This window comes from Myotis myotis, unplaced genomic scaffold (assembly GCF_014108235.1).
Source record: "Myotis myotis isolate mMyoMyo1 unplaced genomic scaffold, mMyoMyo1.p scaffold_m19_p_6, whole genome shotgun sequence".
Classification (NCBI taxonomy): Eukaryota; Metazoa; Chordata; class Mammalia; order Chiroptera; family Vespertilionidae; genus Myotis; species Myotis myotis.
The window spans coordinates 75,770,596-75,792,259 of NW_023416368.1; the positions used below are offsets into that span (position 1 = coordinate 75,770,596).

Genomic DNA, 21,664 nt, shown 5'->3' on the forward strand with positions numbered 1-21,664 from the left:
CTTTGTCAGACTGATCTAGATAATGGCTAGACTCCTTCCAAAATGCTTGCTATATATTTGAAATATTTCCTTGCCAAATATGCATTCTCATTTTATTTTAAAATTGTGAATGTGACAAAAGAGGCACAAATAAGTCAAACAAAAACTGCTGAGTAAAATACAAGTAACGTAGACTAAACAAGCTGTCAAATATCCATCAGTAATCAGCTGAGCAAGAGATAACTTCAGCAGTATCTATTTCAACTGGCTGATATATGTAAAACAACCAAATCATTTAGTTTCTGCAGAATTAATGTGAAAAAAATGTAAATAAAGCATTGTATTTCAATGTGTAGTGTCCTTCTTGGAAAATAAAACTTGAGTTTAAGAAAATATTTATTAGGGTAAATTTTAAAAATGTGCTTTTGTGGGGGGAAAAAGAGTATTTTCTTGGCCACTGATTTAAACTGGAATTTAAATCAATTTATTTTAAATCTAATTAACCTAGAGTAGACACTAAATCATAGAGTGGAGATAATACTTAATTACTCTAATGGGGAATATCCAGTTTGTGACATATTCACAGTCTTACCATATGATATTATTAAGAACGGCAGCAAGACAGCAGCCATTCACTTACACTCTCATAAACTATACTTTTAGATACTTGGCAAGTTTATAAGTACCCACAATGAGTCTTAAAAATCTCTTAACTGCTTTACCAGAGAGAATCTTTTTGAAATGAAAAATAAATTTAAGACTTGAAAGGTAAGGGCACACTTGGGTAAGTCATTTAATAAACCTTGGCCCTGGTTTCATCATCTGGCAAAAACAGAACACTAATACAGCTGTCACAAAGCTTTTGCTATTTTTCTCCAAGCACTGAAATTAAAATTAAATGAAATTTAATACTCAATGTGCATATAACGAAAATTTTTTCAATGTAAACATTTTGAAACTATAAACATACTACATGAACAATGACTATTATTTTATAAAACCTCAGAAAGAATTCCAGGAAAAGAAGAAAGAAATGATCGGCTATATAAGATTGAATTAAACATCTGTATTAGGTACTTTAAGGCACTGTGTAAAGATTTCTAGAAAGTCACTTTAGATATAAGCAGTGATGTGGTATTCAGTTAGTTTTACTTGGTTCCTTCAAAATAGCACAGCATTCAACTTTCTTTGTGCTCAATTCTTTTAAGTATTTCAAAGACTTCCACTCTTTTGGGGTGCCTATGTTATTTAAACTTTCACATATTCCCCCCTCATTCTCTCCTCATTCAGCCTTTAACAACCTCCCTCTCTTTCTGTACACATTGTACCCTGTGAAATCAAGTTCCTTGGTGTAAAAACTTTTGTTACTCCAATTCTAACTCTCTCATTTTCTCCCCAGTGATGGTGAACCTTTTGAGCTCGGCGTGTCAGCATTTTGAAAAACCCTAACTTAACTCTGGTGCTGTGTCACATTTAGAAATTTTTTGATATTTGCAACTATAGTAAAAAAAAGATTTATATTTCTGATATTTACTTTATATATTTAAATGCTATTTAACAAAAAAAAATCAACCAAAAAAATGAGTTCGCGTGTCACCTCTGACATGCGTGTCATAGGTTCACCATCAATGTCTATCCCTTACTTTCTCTCTTCATCTGAAATTTGACATTCTCTTTAAAGAGAATGAATCCCTTTTCCTCCCTTGTGTTATACAATCTCACACTCTTCATGATTTTTACTCCTCAGTTCTTATGGAAATAAAGTCATATGTAGGCTGATCTTTCTTTGATTCCATAGATTACTTCCAAAAGAAGCTACCGCTCAATTTGCATCTAACCACTTGAAGTCCGTGTCATCTCCTCCTACTGCCTTTTCCAAACACAGCCATGCTGGATTCACCTATCTGAGCAATTTCCACATGTGAGATGAAATTCTTCCTTTTCATCCTCCATTGCCATTATTTTTATAACTTGCTAAACTTTCCATTGTGATCTAGAGACATTAATATCTAAATGAACTAATCAGTAATGCCTCTTTTTGAAATCACCCTTTTTAAAGACACAATTTGATTGTCATCTATTCAGAGTTCTCCCTGATCCTCAGAGCTAAAAAAGATATTTTCTTCCAAAAGCATGTTATTATTTCAATTATACTACCCATATGCTAATATGTTACATGCTATTCTGTATTACAGTTGTTTATAAGCTAGCCTTCTCTCTCTTACTAGCCAAAAGAGTCCTTTAGCACAAAGATTGTCTTATTCATCATAGGGTTTGCAGATAATAGAGCTTAATTTGTTCAGTGAATGAACAAGTCTATAGTTGGAGATAAAAGGTTATAAAATAGAAAACCTGATCTAGATCATTTATAAAAGTTTTAAAATCTTAGTCTTAAATATGTTTCAACTTCCAAACCAGAATGGAGAAAAAGAGAAATTTATTCTAGCTCAAAATGACAATAATTTCTTTTCTAGGACAAAGAATATTAAAGAATGCATATTTAAAAGTGGAATGCTTTGAGATCTTCCATAGTCTCTTGTTTGATAAACACTACACATTCTTTAGCCCCTCCCCCTCTTAAAAGTAGTCTTTTAAAAAAATTTTATTGAATTTTTTTCAATTTTGGGGGGGTGATACTGATCAATATCATAGGCAGTCTTTTATCTCAAAGATTTCCAGAGATGGAAGACAGACTATTTCAAAGATGGAAAATATAATTGCATACAAAGTCTTTCACATTTAAATAAAACCCACTCCTTTTAATTTCCACTCATGGAGATAAACAAAACATAACTTTAAAATGTTTTAAAGATAACTTTAAAAGAAAAGCTACTTTATATGTATAAACAATATGGTAACTGAGTATTATTACTTATGGATCATAAGTACCCTACCTACACAAGGAAATACCCTATTGTTAGGGTTACAGGTAACCAACTCAGAATAAAGTCTGGGAATCTTGTATAAAATGCTAACATACATTATTATAACACTAAACTCATTTCAATTGTTACTTTATAATATATATACAACAGAACAGATACTTTAATAGATGTATACTATGATATTTGCAGAAATATATATACCTACATATAAATATATATATTAATAGATGCGTTTAAAAAATATTAATGTGAAATGGGTCATCATTCTAAAGTTAAGAGCTTTAAAGTCTTTCCTAAAATGTTATATTCAGCGATCTATTGAGAATTCATATTCTAAGTTTCCCATTCAGGTTTTTAACCCTGTTCAATTAAAAATTGAAAAAAAATAAGTTCCTTTATTTTTTATTGTTTCTTAACAAGTTGATCAGGCTTTGTTAAAATTTAATCAATTTCTAAAAAAAATTTTCTTTATGTATCTTGAAATTACTAAAAGTTAAGTTGTGTGGACACATGGGCTATGAAATTTGAAAAATACATCTTATAATTGAGTGCTATAGAAGTTGGGAAATGTGAGTATGCAAGAGATGAATTACTAATATACAGGGTGGGGCAAAAGTAGGTTTACAGTTGTTTGTATGGAAAATAGAATGATTAATAAATAATAATATAAGAATAAACCGTATTTTGCATACTCACAACTGTAAACCTAATTTTATCCAATGCTGTATATGATATACTAGTATGTAGAAATGCAGGCAGGAAGGCATTCAGGTACCAAGTAACTATTCTCCCCACCTAGAGACCACCAAATTCAATACACTAAAATATGACCATGGTGTTGTGCAATCAGCAAGGGCAGTGTAGCCCTAAATGAGCACATGACACTCAGAAAGATCTACTGTTCAAAAATTTCTCTAACATTCTACCAAATAAAAATTCATTTGTTTAGTAAGTGGCAAATATCATGGGAGTTGGGAAGGGGGACTTAGCCCATTAAGGCATTCGCACTTTGTCTTAAATTACATTAACCACTGTTCCTAAAATCTTATTGATATCTACAGACATCAAAAATTTATTTACAGAGGCAACAGACAAAAGCGGTACAATGGTAATAAAGACATGAGTTAGAATTCAGACTCTGCCACTAAAAATTTACCATGTTCTTGATCCAATTATTTAATTTTTGTGAATCTCAATTTCTCTGCTCCATCTCACAGCATGGTTGTAATGATTAAACTGAGAACAGACATGCAATAAACTTCTTCCTCCAACCTAATAACTGTTATTATCTGTAAACTTAAGAAAAATGAGCAGTGGGCACAAAAGAGGAATGTAGGCGTGGGAGGGCACAATGGCAGAGGACCACAGAGAACCAGAAGGTCAATGAAATCCCTAGATGATTAGAGAACACCAAAGTAATAGCTGTAAGAAATTGAAGCAGAGATAATGAAGAAAATAAAGTGTCCTAACTATGCAACAAAATGATAACATGTAAATTAAATGCTGATAACAATATACAAACATGTATATAATTAGTGATGAAACTTGAATGTATGTAATTGCAGGATGTAAGTACACATCTTAGTCATTGCTAAATAGATTTTCTGTTTATTCTGAAGACATATTTGAATTACAGTAAAATGTCAACCTACAAGCTAATAGTCAAGTTTTAGACCCTGGCCAATCTTCCAGAGCCTTCTGTTTAAAAGAAAGTTTTCCCAAACTTCTTGTTAGTCTTATATACGTATGGGAATTAACTGCCTTAACTCCAACCAAATTAACCAGTAACTATTTATATGGAACTCAAATCTTCCAGAACTTGTACTGCCAAATATACTACCCTTATTACATAGTCTAGCCCACCTGTAATCCTTTTAAGACAAAACACACCTTGCCTATTCTACCATTTACTATTCCCTTACCTTTAAATAAGGTCGTTATATTTCAAAAGAGAGGCTATCTTTTAAGGTTTTGCTCAAATTCATCATCCACTTAATAGATTATGCCCTCACCATGTACCAAGGACAGTTCAGATCCTAGAGACACAACAGTAGAAAACACATGATTGCTGCCCTCCAAGTGATCCAGGTCCAGTGTGAAACCATTTCTACCTGCCTCTGTTGAAAGTGAACTTCTTTTCTCAGTGTTTAAAACCCTAAGTGCTTTAACTTATCTTACAATAGATTACATTAAACATATATATGTGGCACCTATTGCTAAAATTACAACTTTAGCTTCTTAGGAGTAAAAACTGTATCTTTTTCTTCCAAAGAACACTACCTTTTATATAATAGGAGCTTAAAATTATTGTTTGAGTTATTGGAGGGGAAAACTTGAAACTGGATATATTCTGTATCATGATAAAATCACCTTATCCCTCAGAAAAAGTACTTACAATAAATTTAAGGAATAGAAAGTGTCTGTTAGCAATGCTGAAAATCTAGATATTACAACCATAAAGAGAAGGCTAACCTTTGCTTTGACAGAAAGAATGGAAAACACTTATCAAGTAGCAAAGTGATAGGGCTAAAGTTGAAAAGAGAAAATTTGAATTAAAACATAAAATTTAAAATTTTTCTTTCATCTCCAAAGTGGGCAGGGGGAAATCACAGTTCTTATAGGTAAGTAGCTGAAATACAGTTTATTACTTAAAATCAATATAAGAACAGACATTTTGGGGACTCTGAATAAGCAAAGGAACCAACCTCATTAATTCCTCCACTTTATCATCTACATCTAGGTCCTCTTCTGAGGCTTCAAAACTGTATGACCTCTGACCAATGCTGTTTACATGGTATCGAGTCGGTGACATCTTTCCATTGGATGTGGACAATCGCTCGTTATTCTCCCTCCCATTTTGATTGGTAGTGCAAGGCTGTGGGGAGGTATCATAACTGTTGCTAGGCGATGGGGACATTCCTGAATGCTGGGTCTGTGTGGAAGCTGTAGCTGTAGAGGAAGATGCTGGAACATTGTTGGTACTATTCCCATATGAACTTCCTCCATAGCTGGACCTTCTTCCAAACTTGTCACTATGCTCTTGATCAAGACGGTCCAAAGTTTCCAAGGCATGGAGGATTTCATGTTTAGTCATTCCAGTACGCCGAAGGCGCTGAAGCAGATCTATCTGTTCTATGGTAAATCTGGGTTCATCTGTATAGTGAGACATGGTTTCCAACAAACTGAAAAAATAAAAATAAAAAAATCAGTCCCTTTATTTACAATATCTATTAAAAAATCACTATAGAGAATGCCCAGAAGATGCTGTGCTTCTTCACTGAAAATGTTTAAGACATTACTATTATAATGACCCAAAATTTCCATTATGGCAGTAATACCAAAAAACAGATTAAGTAAATACACTATTAAATCCAGGCTATGTAATTTCTCATAGGTGTTTTTCCATCAAGTATACTATTCTGCATTAGAGTATTAATAGAAAGTTGCTGAAAAATAGATGTATGCTCTTGTTTTGCTAAATATCACAAAACTGACCTAGGAACTCTCTAAGTTCATTTACTGTAAACAAACTATTTGATATGCTAAACTCAAGCAAATACTAATAACCAGCAAAAATACTTACATAGAAAAGTAAGAGAAGTACCTAAAAAAAAACTTACTAAGCACCATTTTACCCACTATATAGTAATTTCATATTTTATCTCTGTAATGCATTCTGTTGATATCCTGAGAAATGGATCATTCATGGTTATAGCCAAACTGAACTATTCATTTTTCTCAGGAAATTGCTCCTACATTATGTTTTCTTTAACTAACACAAGATACTGTAGCCCATCAGAAAATGTTTCAGAGTTAATAACAATATAGTCTTGTGCCACAGCACTGGTCAACAATGGACCACATATACAATAGTATCCCAGAAGATTATCACCTACTGACATCGTAGCCATGGTAATAGCCTTTGTAATGTTGTGAAGCAATGCATTACTCCTGTGTTTGTGGTGATGCTGTGCAAACAAACCTACTGCCAGTCGTATAAAAATGTAGCGATACAACTATGTACAGTAGATAATGCCTGATAATGATGATAAACAACCATGTTACTGAGTTGTGTATTTACTATATTTTATTATTTTATCATTATTTTAGAGCATACTCTTTCTACTGATAAAAAAAGAAAGTTTACTGTAAACAGTATGCAGTATTACCACGGCAGCAGCTTCATACATCTCATGTTTACAGGGTTTCTTGAATGCATCATTTTCTCTTGTGCTGTTTGTACAGTAATATGCTGTACAGACTTGTAACCTAGGAGTAATAAGCTATCCCATACAGCCTAGGTGTATAGTAGCTATACCATCTAGGTTTGTGTAAGTTCATTCTACAATATTCACATAACAATGAAATCGCCTAATAACAAATTTCTCAGAATGTATCTCCATAATTGGCGCATGACTTTTACAAGTTCAAGAGAGTTGTTAAGTATCATCAAAAAAAACAAACACAAAAAACACCAAACCACGACTTTTCTATTTAACATTTTTTAAAGTGGTAATTTCTTCTATTTTTATTTTTATAGTTCTAGTGCCGAATTGTATACACAGGCTCTCAACTAAGTGTTTGCTGATAGAAATAAATGTCAAGACATTTTCTCATCCTTTCCAGGTAAACATACACTCTGGGCCAGGTCCGCTAAGCCACTGGAGATGTTCCTTCAACCCTCTACATTAAAAATTTTTTAAACATTCACATCTAAGAAGGCAATGAGCAAGAATTTCATATAATGTAATCTCACTTAATCCTTACAACAACCTTCTGTGATAGATTTTTTTTATTTTACTGTATATTGACTGATTGATTACTGAGGAAACTAAGGCTCAAAATGATTTGGAACCTTGTAAAAAGTCTGATTAAGAAGCAGAAGAAAGATTTAAACCTAGATCTTACTGACTCCAATATCATACGTCATTCTGCTTTCCAATATAGGCACTTACTGGAATCATGATTTGGGATTTGGTTACTGTACTCTTTTTTTTTTTTATATATATATATTTTTTAAATATATTTTATTGATTTTTTACAGAGAGGAAGGGAGAGAGATAGAGAGTTAGAAACATCGATGAGAGAGAAACATCGATCAGCTGCCTCCTGCACATCTCCCACTGGGGAAGTGCCCGCAACCCAGGTACATGCCCTTGACCGGAATCGAACCTGGGACCCTCCAGTCCGCAGGCCGATGCTCTATCCACTGAGCCAAACCGGCTTTGGCTACTGTACTCTTTTAAGTCTCCAATTAAAACCACTTAGATAAAACTGCTCTACTAACAGACTAGGGGTTCTAGTAAGTTTTTTATATTTAAAATCTTTGCTTCATCTAGAATTTATATTTACTTAATTAATGTGAATGGATTTGAGCTTTATTTTTCCCCCCAAAAGGATAGCTGGTTGTCCAATATGTTTTACTGAGTAATATGTTTCTTTTCTCGTAACATATTACTTATTTTTTATATACAAAATTTCCACACAAACTGTACCTAACTTTTAGATTCTCTATTATATTACATTGATTATTTTGTCTTTCAAATACTTCTAAAAATAAGCAGGCAGAAATCTAGAATTTTTATGTGAAATCATTCTAGTTTTAGAGATAGGCTCATTAAGATTAAAAACACACACACACACACACACACACACACACACAAAAAAAAAAAAGATTAAAAACACACATATTTTGTGGACTCAAAAGAACATGTTTCAGGCCATTTGTGACAATAGCTACAGTATCTGCTTTATACCTATATACATTATCTTATGCATTCTTGAATAATCATTAAAAGTCCTTATTTTCATGATTATTATTCTTTCTTGATAGTCTAGGTTTTTTCCTCCAGCCAGCCTATATAATAAAGGTAATATGCAAATTGACCATTACTCCAACACACAAGATGGCCGCCCCCATGTGGTCAAAGATGGCCAGCAGGGGAGGGCAGCTGTAGGTGATCAGGCCAGCAGGGGAGGGCAGTTATGGGCAACCAGGCCAGCAGAGGAGGGCAGTTAGGGGTGACCCAGCCTGTAGGGGAGGGCAGTTGGGAGCAACCGGGCCAGCATGGGAGGGCAGTTAGGGGTGACCCGGTCTGCAGGGGAAAGCAGTTGGGGCGACCAGGCCTGCAGGGGAGGACAGTTCGGGGGGACCAGGCCAGCAGAGGAGGGCAGTTAGGGGTGACTGGGCTGGCAGGGCAGGGCAGTTAGGGGTGACTCAGTCTGCAGGGGAAGGTAGCTGGAGGGGACCAGGCCTGCAGGGGAGGACAGTTGGGGGGGGACCAGGCCTGCAGGGGAGGGCAGTTGGGAGGGACAAGACCTGCAGGGGAGGGCAGTTGGGGGTGACCAGGCTGGCAAGGGAGGGCAGTTAGGGGTGACAAAGCCAGCAGGGGAGGGCAGTTAGGGGCAACCGGGCCAGCAGGGGAGGGCAGTTAGGGGCAATTGGGCCCACAGGGGAGCAGTTAGGCATCAATCAGGCTGGCAGGGGAGTGGTTAGGGGGTGATCAGGCTGGTGGGCAGAAGTGGTTAGGGGCAATCAGGCAGTCAAGCAGTTGAGCGGCTGGGAGCCAGCAGTCCCGGATTGTGAGATGGATGTCCGCCTGCTAGATATCCCTCGAGGGGTCCCAGCACTAGGCCTCTAATTTTATAATAAAAAATTATAAACATACAGACAAGTTTAAATATATTTATAGTGACCCTATACACTAACCACTTAGATTTTACCATTAACACTTTACTTTCTCTATCATATATCTATCCATTCCCTTATGCATCCATCCCTCTACTCATCTTATTTCTTTATGCATTTCAAAATCAGTTCTAGACATTTGGACACTTCTCCCCTAAATACTTCCACATGCAAATCATTGACTAGAGCTCAGTATTTGTTCAGGTTTTATTTATTTTGAGGTCAACTTTTCATAAAAGAAAACACACAAATCTATGTTTACCTTTCTATGAGTTTTGAGAAGAAGGCACACATGTGAAATTCAAATCCCTATGGAAATACAGCATTTTGCCATCACTCCAGGAAGTTCCCTCGTTTCTTCCCTTTCCCTCAGTGGCAACCACTATTCAGATTTTTTTCCCCACTATGAACTACTTTGGTCTGTTCTAGAAAACCATATAAATGGAATTTCTATGTACACTTTCATGTAAGGTTTCTTTCACTGAGCATAAAGTTTTTGAGATTCATCTGTAATGTTGTATGTATCAATAGTTTGTTCCTTTTATTTCTGAGTAGTACTTCATTCTAGGAATATGCACAAGTTTGTTTATCCACTCTATTTTAGACACTTGGGCTATTTCCAATTACTAGCTATTCTAAATGCTTTGGCTATTATAATTATACTCTACTAATTTTCTTGTTAACTTAATATATCCCTCTCTAATATATCATTACCTACCTGGTTGGGTGAGAAGAGAAAACTTTCAACCAGAGTAACTCATTTACTTTTTCTACTGACCAATTTCAAAAGAATATTACACCTTGCTTAAAACAAATAATAGGTTATTAAAATGTTCTGTGTTCTATGCTAGTTACATTACATGGTGTATTCACTGTGAAACTTCACCAAGTTGCACACTATTGATTTGTGCATTTTTCAATAGATATGTTATACTTAAAGTCTGTTGAAAAAACTATATGAACATTTTCCTAATGGTTTATAAGAGACACTTAACACTTTAGTTTCTATCAAGTGCTTATTAGTACAGGAGTACTCCTTTATCCACGGTTTTGCTTTCTGCTGGTTCAGTTACCCATGATCAACTAAGGTCCCAAAATATTAAAGGAAAAATACCATAAATAAATAATTCATAAGTTTAACCTGTGTGTCGTTCTAAGTAGCATGACGAAGTCTTGCACATTCCTGCCCATCCTCCCCGGGACGTGAATCATCTCTTTGCCAGAGTCCATACTTAAAGGCTACCAGGCCACCCACTCATTAGTCACTAAGTATCCAGTTAAGAACTCTGACTATCCAGTATCTCAGTGCTTGTGTTCAAGAAACATTTTACTTACTATAGGTCCCAAAGTGCAAGAGTAGTGATGCTGACAATTGGGAGATATCAAAAAGAAGCTATAAAGTGCTTTCTTGAAGTGAAAAGGTGAAAAGTTCTCAGCTTAGTAAACTGAGGTTGCTAAGAGGATAACAATAAAAATTCTATCAGTGAAATTGAGAAGGTAAAAGGAATTTGTGCTAATCTGCTAAGAGAGACTACGTTCACATAACTTTATTATACTGTTACAATTGTTCTATTTTATTGTTTGCTACTGTTGTTAATCTATTACTGTGCCTAATTTATAAATTAAACTTTTTCATAGGTATGTATGTATAGGAAAAAAACATAGTATATGTAGTGTTCAGTACTATCTGTGGTTTCCAGCACCCACTGGGAATTTTGGAACATATTCTCTGTGGATAAAAGGGGAATACTGTTTATTAATCCTTAATTCTAGGAAGTTATTTTTAAAAGTAGCTGCCAAATCCCTTTAGTAATCCAAATATACCTCATAATTTATTAATCTGGTAAACTGAGGTTTCTATACATTATTCTCTTCCCTTAAAAATGACTTCAGCCATCATGCTTTTAAAATACTTCATAAGCTGGCATGCCCTTACTTTAACTATGAGACTTTGAGAACTGTTATTATATGGACCAAAAAAACACACCACCCTCCGCCCCAGAAAAATCATAATATTGAAGGAGACCAAAGTTTTGTCACCCCAAAATGTACCTTTTGGGATATTGATTTTAAGCTGATTATAAAGAAACAAAGACACTAAAAGAACCTTTGACTCTCCCCATTTCCTGCCTAAGGGAAGTCAGATAGAAAGTCCTGCTTCAAGAAGGGAATCTTTACACACATACTTTAGAACAGCAGTTCTTAACCTGTGGGTCGTGACCCCTTTGGCGTCGAATGACCCTTTCACAGGGGTCGCCTAAGACCATCCTGCATATCAGATATTTACATTATGATTCATAACAGTAGCAACATTACAGTTATGAAATAGCAACAAAGATAATTTTATGGTTGGGTCACAACATGAGGAACTGTTATTAAAGGGCCAGAAGGTTGAGAACCACTGCTTTAGAATTTTCACCTTATAATAATATGAATTAAATATGGTAGACATGCAAAAACCTGTTCTGCTGGATTCTCCCCTCAGTCCCATTGTTTTGGGGTTGCCTGGCAGGAATCTGCCATGTGTTCCACTCTCTTGGCTACCTACGAATTGCCTATTTCCCTTCTAAATCTCAGACCCATGCCCCTTTCTCCTTTCTCCAAAATGGCAGGCATATAAACCTCAATTGCTGAATGCCTCTTTGGGTCACATTATGACACTCCGAATGTACATTTAACAAACTTTGAACATTGTGTCCTGTTATTCTGTCTCTGTTAATTTTATTATTAGCCCAGCTAGAAGAATTTAGAAGATGTGAGGAAAAATTATTTTTACAGCCCCACAATACTTTCCTATCTTATTTATGTCAGAGCAGATAGTAATATGTATAACTCTTCATATTTCTCGGTACAGAGCAGCACTTTATATTAGCATGAAAGTAAAATAAAGTATATGAATTTAATCTGTAACTAGAAAGTATCCATCCTAAAGCTGGTATTAGAATTAAAGATTCCACAGTATCTGAAACAATGTAATATTTTATGTCATTTCAGATTCACTGGCGATGGGACACACTTTTATTCCAAGAGTCATAAAAGGAGGTAACAGAAAGGACCCATTAATTTTGTCTGCCTAGAATGCCTCATTGTTTCCAACCACATGTTCTTGGGACTGCCACTTCCTGGCCAGTGGGGTGGACACACAGAAAGCCAAGCCTAGCTCTCTTCAAAATATTTAGGGTAGATTACCAGACAGTCACTATAACTACGTCCAGTTTCAGGAAGATGTTAATCTGGTACATTCCTCATTATGTGGAAGAATCTAGACATGGAGAGTAAAGAAGAAAGCTTTGCAGTGTTCATGTCCCTTGTTCTAGTAATTTCTAAGCCCTTGCTACATTCCTGCTCTTCTTGTTGTATTAATATGTAAGAGAATAAATTTCCTTTTATGCTTCACCTTGTTTAAATCAGATGTCTGTGCCTTGCACCAAGAGAGATCCCCAATACCAAAAGCTACATCTAAAGTAAAAAGATCTACAATTGCTAGAATGGAATGTGTGATCACTATCGAGTAGAATGATAATGGCATAACGGGCAGGATCAAATCATACATATGACACTGGAGGTACAATATTTTACTGAGAAAATGCCAAGAATAGAAGCTTTCTTGGATACTGACAATAATATACCAATGTGCATTATTATAAACAAAGGCACACATTCTGTAATTTCCAAATTTTCATTCTCATAATTTACTTACTTTTAGCACATAATCATGCAATTACGGCAGTAAATGACCTACAAAGGTCATCTAAGTCCATGACACCAGCAATTCTTTCATAACAGAAAAAGATAACATATAAGAACAGAATTAGTTTTCATATGTAGCACAAGGACTATTCACAGGATGAGGAAGATTTTTCTGCTTTAAATTACTTATATGAATGCAGACTCAGGCCAACAATAATTGAAAATGTGAGAGAAGAATTTCGACACTGCAATAATACAGAGCATAAAATAACAAATTCAGGAATTGTGGCTCATTCTAAAAGACCATACTATCAGACCATAATAGTAAACCTATTTTACAATAAATTTTATCCTTACTTAGATATGTATGTAAATGCTTCTTGGAGATAGCATGAAGTCCAGAACACTTTCTTAAACTAAATTCTATACACACGTGGAGCAAAAAAGGTGAAAGTACTCACAAATAATTAATCTTGAAAGCATATGCATAAAAAAATGACATTACTTCCTTACTTGTAATTCATCAACACTTAATGATACTTTATTGCATAACACAGCATTTTTTCCAGCTTGATTCTGTTGTCTTTATCTTTTTATCCAGAATGACTTGGCAAAAATGGTCTAAGTCATAAGTTAGCTTTGTATTGATTAAATGGTATTTACTGCATGATAATTTAACACATTCTAGAGTCAATCATAATATTCATCAACTAAAGATGTACTCAAACCCTTCTTACTAGGTGTATCAGTTAATAATGCGGATTTTGTAATCAAAGAAAACATGATAATGTCAAGAGAAACATCAAAAATGCTTTATTCAAAGTAATGTCCATCGCTAGCTACACATTTCCCCCATCTTTCAGGTAATTTGTGGATACCGTCCCAATAGAACTTCTCTTGTTTTGAGGCAAACCATTCAGAGACCCAATTTTCCACTTCTTCGTATGTTTTGAAGTGCTGCTTAAAAAGTGCTTGTGCCATTGATCAGGACAAGTGGTAATCTGAAGGAGCAAGGTCTGGTGAATACTTCGGGTGGGTTAATACTTCCCAGGCAAGATCTTTTAATGCATTTTTAACTGGTTTTGAAGTGTGTGATGGTGCATTATCACGAAGCAAAATTACTTTGCCATGTCTTCTGGCACATTCTGGTCATTTCACGATCAAAACGTGGTTCAAATTGTTTGTTGATTGTCGGTGGCGATCAGTGTTAACAGTTTCACCTGGTTTTAGAAGCGCATAATACACCACACCTTCCTGATCCCACCAAACACAGAGCACTGTCTTCTTTCCAAAGCGATCTGGCCTTGCAGTTGATGTTGATGGTTGACCTAGATCAGCCCATGATTTTGTGCGTTTAGGATTCTCAAAATTAAATCCATTTTTCATCGCCAGTCACAATTAGATGCAAAAAAAGACTTTCTTTCGTGCCATTGAAGCAACATTTTACTGATGACTTTTCGGGTTTCCATTTGTCTTTCGTTCAGTTGATGTGGCATCCATTTTTCTTCCTTTAAAATCTTTCCCATTGCTTGTAAATTATCAGAAATTGTTTGCTGAGCAATGTTTAATCTTTCTGCAAGTTATTTTTGAGTTTGACACGCATCTTCATCCAATAATGCTTGTAATTGCTGGTCTTCAAGCTTTTTTGGTTGATCTGGACGTTCTTTTGTCTTTCACATCGAAATCATCACTTTTAAAACGTTTAAACCCGCATTCACAAGTATCTTGAGATGGAGCATGTTCACCATAAGCTTCCCGAAGTATTCAGCAGCACTTTTCTTCAAAATAAAGTAATGAATTAAAACTTACCGCAAATGCTCTTTTTTGGCACGAAATTAGACATTTTTAAACGTAAAAATTTCTATGATGTTAACACCTTCAGAAAATTTGACATACGAAGTTTTGATGCTTGTTATCCATACAACAAAATAGCATACATATCAAATTGCATATATATCAACATATGTGTAACTCCATCTATTGAAAAAAATCCGCATTATTAACTGGTTCACCTAGTATTTATAGCATTCTTACATTATCCTCTTTCACAATTAATACTAAGCATCAGCCCTGACTGGTTTGGCTCAGTGGATAGAGCGTCGGCCTGCGGACTCAAGGGTCCCAGGTTCGATTCTGGTCAAGGGCATGTACCTTGGTTGCGGGAACATCCCCAGTAGGGGGTGTGCAGGAGGCAGGTGATCGATGTTTCTCTCTCATCAATGTTTCTCTCTTCTCTATCCCTCTTCCTTCCTCTCTGTAAAAAATCAATAAAATATATTAAAAAAAAATACTAAGCATCAAAGGAGTGATAGTCTTAAGAAAATGCCAAGGAGAAATGAAGATTTACTAGGGACTGAGCTTGACAGTATGGTAAAATGATTCCATAATTTAAACCAATAGGAGAACTGATAAAAGCATAAGACTAGAGGCTATGACAGTAGATAATAATATAATAAAAAGATGTTGAGAAAAACAGGATTATATTCCAATGCGTCAATTACACTTTAATAGATATTTTAAATCACCACTAAGACTGAGATTTCTTTGTAAGTTTGGGGGGAAAATTCAATTAAAACACACAAGTTTATAGAGGGGAGAAGATATAGATTTAAGTGTGGAATCAGAGAACTGGAGACCATTTAGACAAAAATCATTAATCCAGCTAAAATTTATTGAGTGCTTGATATGTGTCAGACCCTGTATGAGACACACAGGATACAACAAGGAACATATCAGGCAAAAAATCCTGGCCTCATGATGCTTACATTCTAATGGCTATAAGAATAGCCATTTAAAATAAATGGTTAAAAAAAAAAAGGAGTAGGCGTGGGAAGAATTATGTAAAACCATGCAGTGCCTTCCTACTTCCCAAGGACACAACTAGTTAGCATAGACTCAGGTTGCAATTTACATCTTCTAGGCCTATTCCAGAAATTTTTCCATATATGATAGCATCAATGAGAGGAATAGGAAATTTTAATGAAAAACCTAAATAATAAGAAAACCCATCTTAATGTCTACTTACTGGATTATAGAACTGTCAACCAAAATGGAAGGAATTTAATCCAGAGACTGCATCAAATTTTAGAAAATACTTATGCTAAAGGCACTCTGTATGAGACTCTGAAGATGCATTTAATGAGCTAATAGATACTTTATGTTCTCTAATATCTGAAATTCCCGGAATACTTTCATTCAGAGGACTATTTAATATGAACTAGTGGTTACAGTTCATATCCTAGCACAAAATAACCTCTCAACATAATACCACTATCTCAATTTGTACTGGTATTTTTTGCCTGACTCGAAAGAAAAGCTAGCAACTACATCAGCTAACAGGCTTAACTACATGCTTATCCCCAGTAGGTAAAGGAAAACGGTTAAGGTGCTAGGAGTTTGCACATAAAAGGCAGTATTAAGGTTAATATGCTTCTAATATTCTGCTTGTCACAAGGAATCTAACATCTAACACTAGCTCTTTCAAATGGCTAAATATCTATTTCGTGTTTCAGGCTGTTAAGCAGATTAAAATAATAAGCAGAGTAATTTTATGTTCAATTAAAACTTAATGTCAGACTTCAAAGTTAAAAACAGAAATTGTAAAAGAGAAAGTTGATAGATTTGAAAATTCACCAAAGAAACTACCACATTATTATGAAAAAAATTCTTTCAATCTACAAATGTCTGCTATCATTTTCTTTTTATTTCTTGAAGTATTACAAAGAGTATTACACATGTCTCCTTTCTCCCCCCCCCCCACTTGACATTCCCCCGGCTTCCCCGACCCCCCAGTGTCTTGTGTCCATTAGTTATTCTCATATGCATGCATATAAGTCCTTCGGTTGATCTCCTACCACCCCCCCTGCCAACCCTCCCCAGGTTCCCACTGTAGTTTGACATTCTGCTCAATGCTGCTCTGCCTCTGTATCCATTTTTGTTCATCAATGTATAATGGTCCTTATTATCCATAAATGAGTGAGTTCATGTGGTATTTTTCTCAGCTTCCCAGGGGCCGTCTCAGTTTCACAGGGGCCATCTCAGTTTCACAGGGGCCATCTCAGCCTCACAGGGGCCATCCCAGCCTCACAAGGGCCGTCTCAGCCTCACAAGGGCTGTCTCAGCCTCACCAGTGCCATCTCAACCTCACCGGGGCCGTCCCAGATTCACAAGGGCCGTCTCAGCCTCACAGGAGCCGTCTCAGCCTCACTGGTGCCGTCTCAACCTCACAGGGGCCGTTTCAACCTCACTGGGGCTGTTGCAAGCTTACTGGGGCCGTCGCAAGCTCTCTGGGCCGTCTCAACCTCACAGGGGCCGTCTCAGCCTCACCAGGGACGCTTCAAACTCACCAGGGCCATTTCAACCTCAGCGGGGGTGTCCGGGGCTGATTCAACCTCACCGGGGCCATTTCGACTTCACCGGTGCTGATTCAACCTCACCGATGCCGATTCAACATCACCGGGGCCGTCTCAACCCCACAGGGGCCGTCCCAACCCCACAGGAGCCGTCTCAACCCCACTGGGGCCGTTTCAACCTCACCAGGGCCGTTGCAGCCTCACCGGGGCCATCGCAACCTCCCTCATGGTGGCCATCCCAGCCTCTCAGGGGCCGTCCCAGCCCCACAGGGCCCACCTCAGCCTCACTGGGGCCGTCTCAGCCTCACAGGGGCCATCTCTGCAACACGAAGTTTGGCATTCTGTCTTTGTTGGGCGGCTCCTTGCTGGACAAAATCTCCCGGCGTTCCTGGTGGCTGAATATCTGGTATGCTTGCTTGGATTTCGTTTTCTACCAAGTGCAGAGACTGTCTGTCTGCCGTCTCCCAGCATCCCATGTGAGACTGGATCTGGTGGACCTGCCTGTGCGTTTGCTGGTACAGCGGTTCTACGTCGCCGGCCCAGCCGGGTCTGGCTCCGGCTTCCTCCGAACCTGATTCTGCTTCTTGAGGAGTTGAAATCTGCATTCTGCTGGGCTGGGCTGCAAAAGTGCCGGTGGTTCTCCTTGTGCCACTAGCACAGCTTGGGTGGGGATGTAAATTGAGTAGGGCGGGGTCCCCAGGAATCACCAGGGTGGAGCAAGGGGCAATGGCGTCTCCATGCCTCCTCGCCTCTCTGTGACTCAGCGTCTCGCGTCCCTGAGTGCCAGCGAGCAGCTCCGTGAGACAGCTACTCTCACTCTCCAGCCCGTTGCAAGGCCGTCCCGCCTCTCCCAGTAGGGGTCTGGGGCCTCAGAATTCCGCCCCAAACCAGCTCAGTGGACTCGAAAGTCTGCAACCCCTTCTAATTGAAAAAAACCGCGCATCCAGTTTCAGTCTGCCTGGCATGCGACTCCGTACCTCCGTTCTTGGAGCCTCTGCACAACCTACTCAGTCTCAATGCTCTTCTTTCTTTCCTTCCAGTTGTAGAGCTTCCACTGGGCCAGCTTTCCCATGGTTCTGAATGAAAACTGTTTGTTTTACAGTTGGTAGTCTCAATGTTGTTGTGGGAGGCAGCACGCACAGGTCTGTACCTTACGCTGCCATCTTGGTTCTTCTGTCTGCTATCTTTTTTTAATAATCATCATAATGGTTTGTAACTTTATTAAAAATAATTGAGAAGACAAAAATTAAGTGAAGGACTAGATACTTACACCACTGGGAGGGAATTGAGCATACTTTACATGAGGTGAAGCAATATCCTTTCTAGAGATGATCAGCGTTATTTACCATTCTGTAAATAAAGACAGAAAATCCAGAATTATTTGTTAATCAAGTATTGAATTAAAAATTTAATTATATAACTCAAGGATATGAACATTTAACATCAGTTAATCATGTCTTTAAAATTATTTTGAAATAAGACATTGGTTTAAAGCAAAATTTTAAAAACAGAAAAGTACTAGTGATAGCCTTCAAAATTATTCACTTGGAAAAAGTATTGAGCCTGGCACACATAGCTCAGTGGTTAAGTGTTGACCTATGAACCGGAAGGTCATAGTTCGATTCCCAGTCAGGGCATATGCCCAGTTGTGGGCTCGATCCCCAGTGTGGGGTGTGCTGGAGGCAACCAATCAATGATTCTCCCTCATCATTGGTGTTTCTGCCTCTCCCTCTCCCTTCCTCTTTGAAATCAATAAAAATATGTTTTTTAGAAAAGGTAATGAACATCAAACGCCTTTTCATCTGTTATCAAACACCATCCTAATATATATATAATAGTGACATTCAAGGTAACTCTTTGATAATAACATCAGTGCATTTATGCAGAGTCCTTTAAACAAAATCATACCACAGCATGATTGCAGCTAAAGGTCTTAACTGTGTGGTAGATTCTGGGGTCTCCAAATATATTACTTATTTTACTGCTAGCCAAATGTTGAGTGACTTTATTTCTCTAAGTCTCAATTTCTTCATCAATCAAACAGGGATAACAGATAGCTAATTCAACAAGCTACACAAAGTTAAAACATTCTCAAAATAGTGGTGATGAAATACTTGACAAACTATTGAGTAGCAGGGGCTATTACCACCAATTTTAAAAACAATGAATACCTACAATGCATTTAGATTACAGAATATAGTGTACATTAATAATGGAAGGACTGAGTCTAGTACTTTCATTTTCTGATTAGCATTCTACTACTTTATTCTCCATTCAGACACTTTGACCCCTTTCAATTCAGACATAGATCTTAACACAAAATGAAACCTACTACTCATGGTTTAGGAGCTAAAGATCATGTATTACTGCCTGAACTTACTAGCAGTTTCAAACCACAATCTATAGAGACAAATATTTCCATTAACTGAAAGTTAATATTATAAATTAGATGAAAGTTAAAAATGTTGATGTCAAAAACTTGTACATTAAAATACACATTCAGCACTGAACTATATTAAGCAAGATCAAAATGTCTAACAGTGACTAATGATATATGCAAAATGTTCAGGGTAAAGTTAGAAACCTTTCACATTTTGGTATCTTAAATTGTGGCTTTAATGAAGTTCCTGTTGTACTTAATTTTCTTGCTGACTTAAGAAATACCTGTCCTCAAAAAGCAGATACAAAGTACAAAGAACTCTACTTAAAATGTTGCTGATTGCATTTCCTAGACAAAACAGCAACACCAAGCCACAAAACTGATTACTGGTCAATATACAGTTTTCATTCTTGCTAATGAAGTAGCTAGGTAGGCTGGCACTGGCAAAAGGTCATCAGTAAGATATGATCCCAGCAATGTAGGAGCTTATTAAACTACTAGAGGCCCAGTGCACGAAATTCGTGCATGGGGCAGGGGGGGAGGGGTGTCACTCAGCCTGGTTTGCCCCCTCTCACAGTCCAGGAGCCCTCAGGGGCGGGAGGTGACCCGGTGATCAGGGGAAGGCAACACCCCCATCACACCTCTGCTGCTGCCACTGCCGGCAGCGCAAGCCTCGGCTGGCCCTGGTTACCTGAGCCTTGGGTGGCCCTGGGCGGCTGGGCAGCCACCATCTGAGGCTTGCCTGCACCTCAGGCTGGCCCTGGGTGGCTGGGGGGTTGAGGGGGCTGGGAGACTCTAGAGGCAGGTGCGCAGAGCAGCCAGGCCCGGCCTTGCCATGCACCTGCCGCCCCAATGGGACCGAGGGGACTGGATGCCGCCATCTTTGAGGGTGTGACAGTCAATTAGCATATTCCCTCCTTATTGGCTGTGGACGCCACCATCTTTGAGGGCATGGCAGTCAATTAGCATACTCCCTCCTTATTGGCTGTGGGCGCCATCATCTTTGAGGGTGTGGCAGTCAATTAGCATATTCCCTCCTTATTGGCTGTGGGCGCCACCACCTTTGGAACAGCGTGAGGGTCAATTAGCATATTCCCTCTTTATTAGACAGGATGGGGGAGGATAAAATAAAAAGTAGTTACACACACACCTATAATCTATATATATAAAAGCCTAAGTGACCATTACGACCCAACCACCAGTTGCTATGACACACACTGACCACCAGGGGACAGATGCTCAATGCAGGAGCTGCCCCTTGGTGGTCAGTGTGCTCCCACAGTGGGAGCACAGCTCAGTCAGAAGCCAGGTTCACAGCTGGTGAGTGCAGCTGCAGTGGTGGTGGCAGGCACAGCGGGAGTGGTGCCTGGCCCCGGCTTGGGCTCATCCCCGGCCATCTGCTGCTTATCACACTGCTACATCCCTCGTACCCCATAAGTCTGCAGTTACAATCTCCAGAGAACAGTTGAAGTGCAGACACTCGGAGTAACCAGGACAAGCCTGATGCCACTGCCAGACTCCTGGAACTCTGCCTCAGGCATCGAGATCAAATCTCATCCCTTACCTATTGCCCCTGAGCTACAGAGGAAAGCAGCAATATAACAGTGGCCACAAGATGGCAACTGACAATTGAGGTAAAAGTCAGAGAGATGGATCTGAAGGGTGGAGGTGTGGGCAACAGAGTACCCCC

At 38.0% G+C, this 21,664-nt stretch overlaps 1 protein-coding gene across 18 annotated transcripts in view; it reads right to left on the minus strand.

Moving 5' to 3' along the window:
- HMBOX1 (homeobox containing 1) overlaps nucleotides 1-21,664 on the minus strand; it is a 221,710-nt gene that overhangs the window by 115,924 nt on the left and 84,122 nt on the right. For 16 of the 18 annotated variants that reach the window (XM_036312106.1, XM_036312100.1, XM_036312104.1 and 13 more), the window contains exons 2-3: nucleotides 18,865-18,944; nucleotides 5,570-6,046 (exon numbers count right to left, since the gene is read on the minus strand). In XM_036312106.1, coding sequence (XP_036167999.1) covers nucleotides 5,570-6,046; nucleotides 18,865-18,887 — 500 coding nt within the window. In that variant the 5' untranslated portion in view covers nucleotides 18,888-18,944. Of the gene's footprint in view, nucleotides 1-5,569; nucleotides 6,047-13,252; nucleotides 13,327-18,864; nucleotides 18,945-21,664 lie in introns of all 18 variants that reach the window. The other 2 variants (XM_036312093.1, XM_036312095.1) reach the window with 1 other exon arrangement.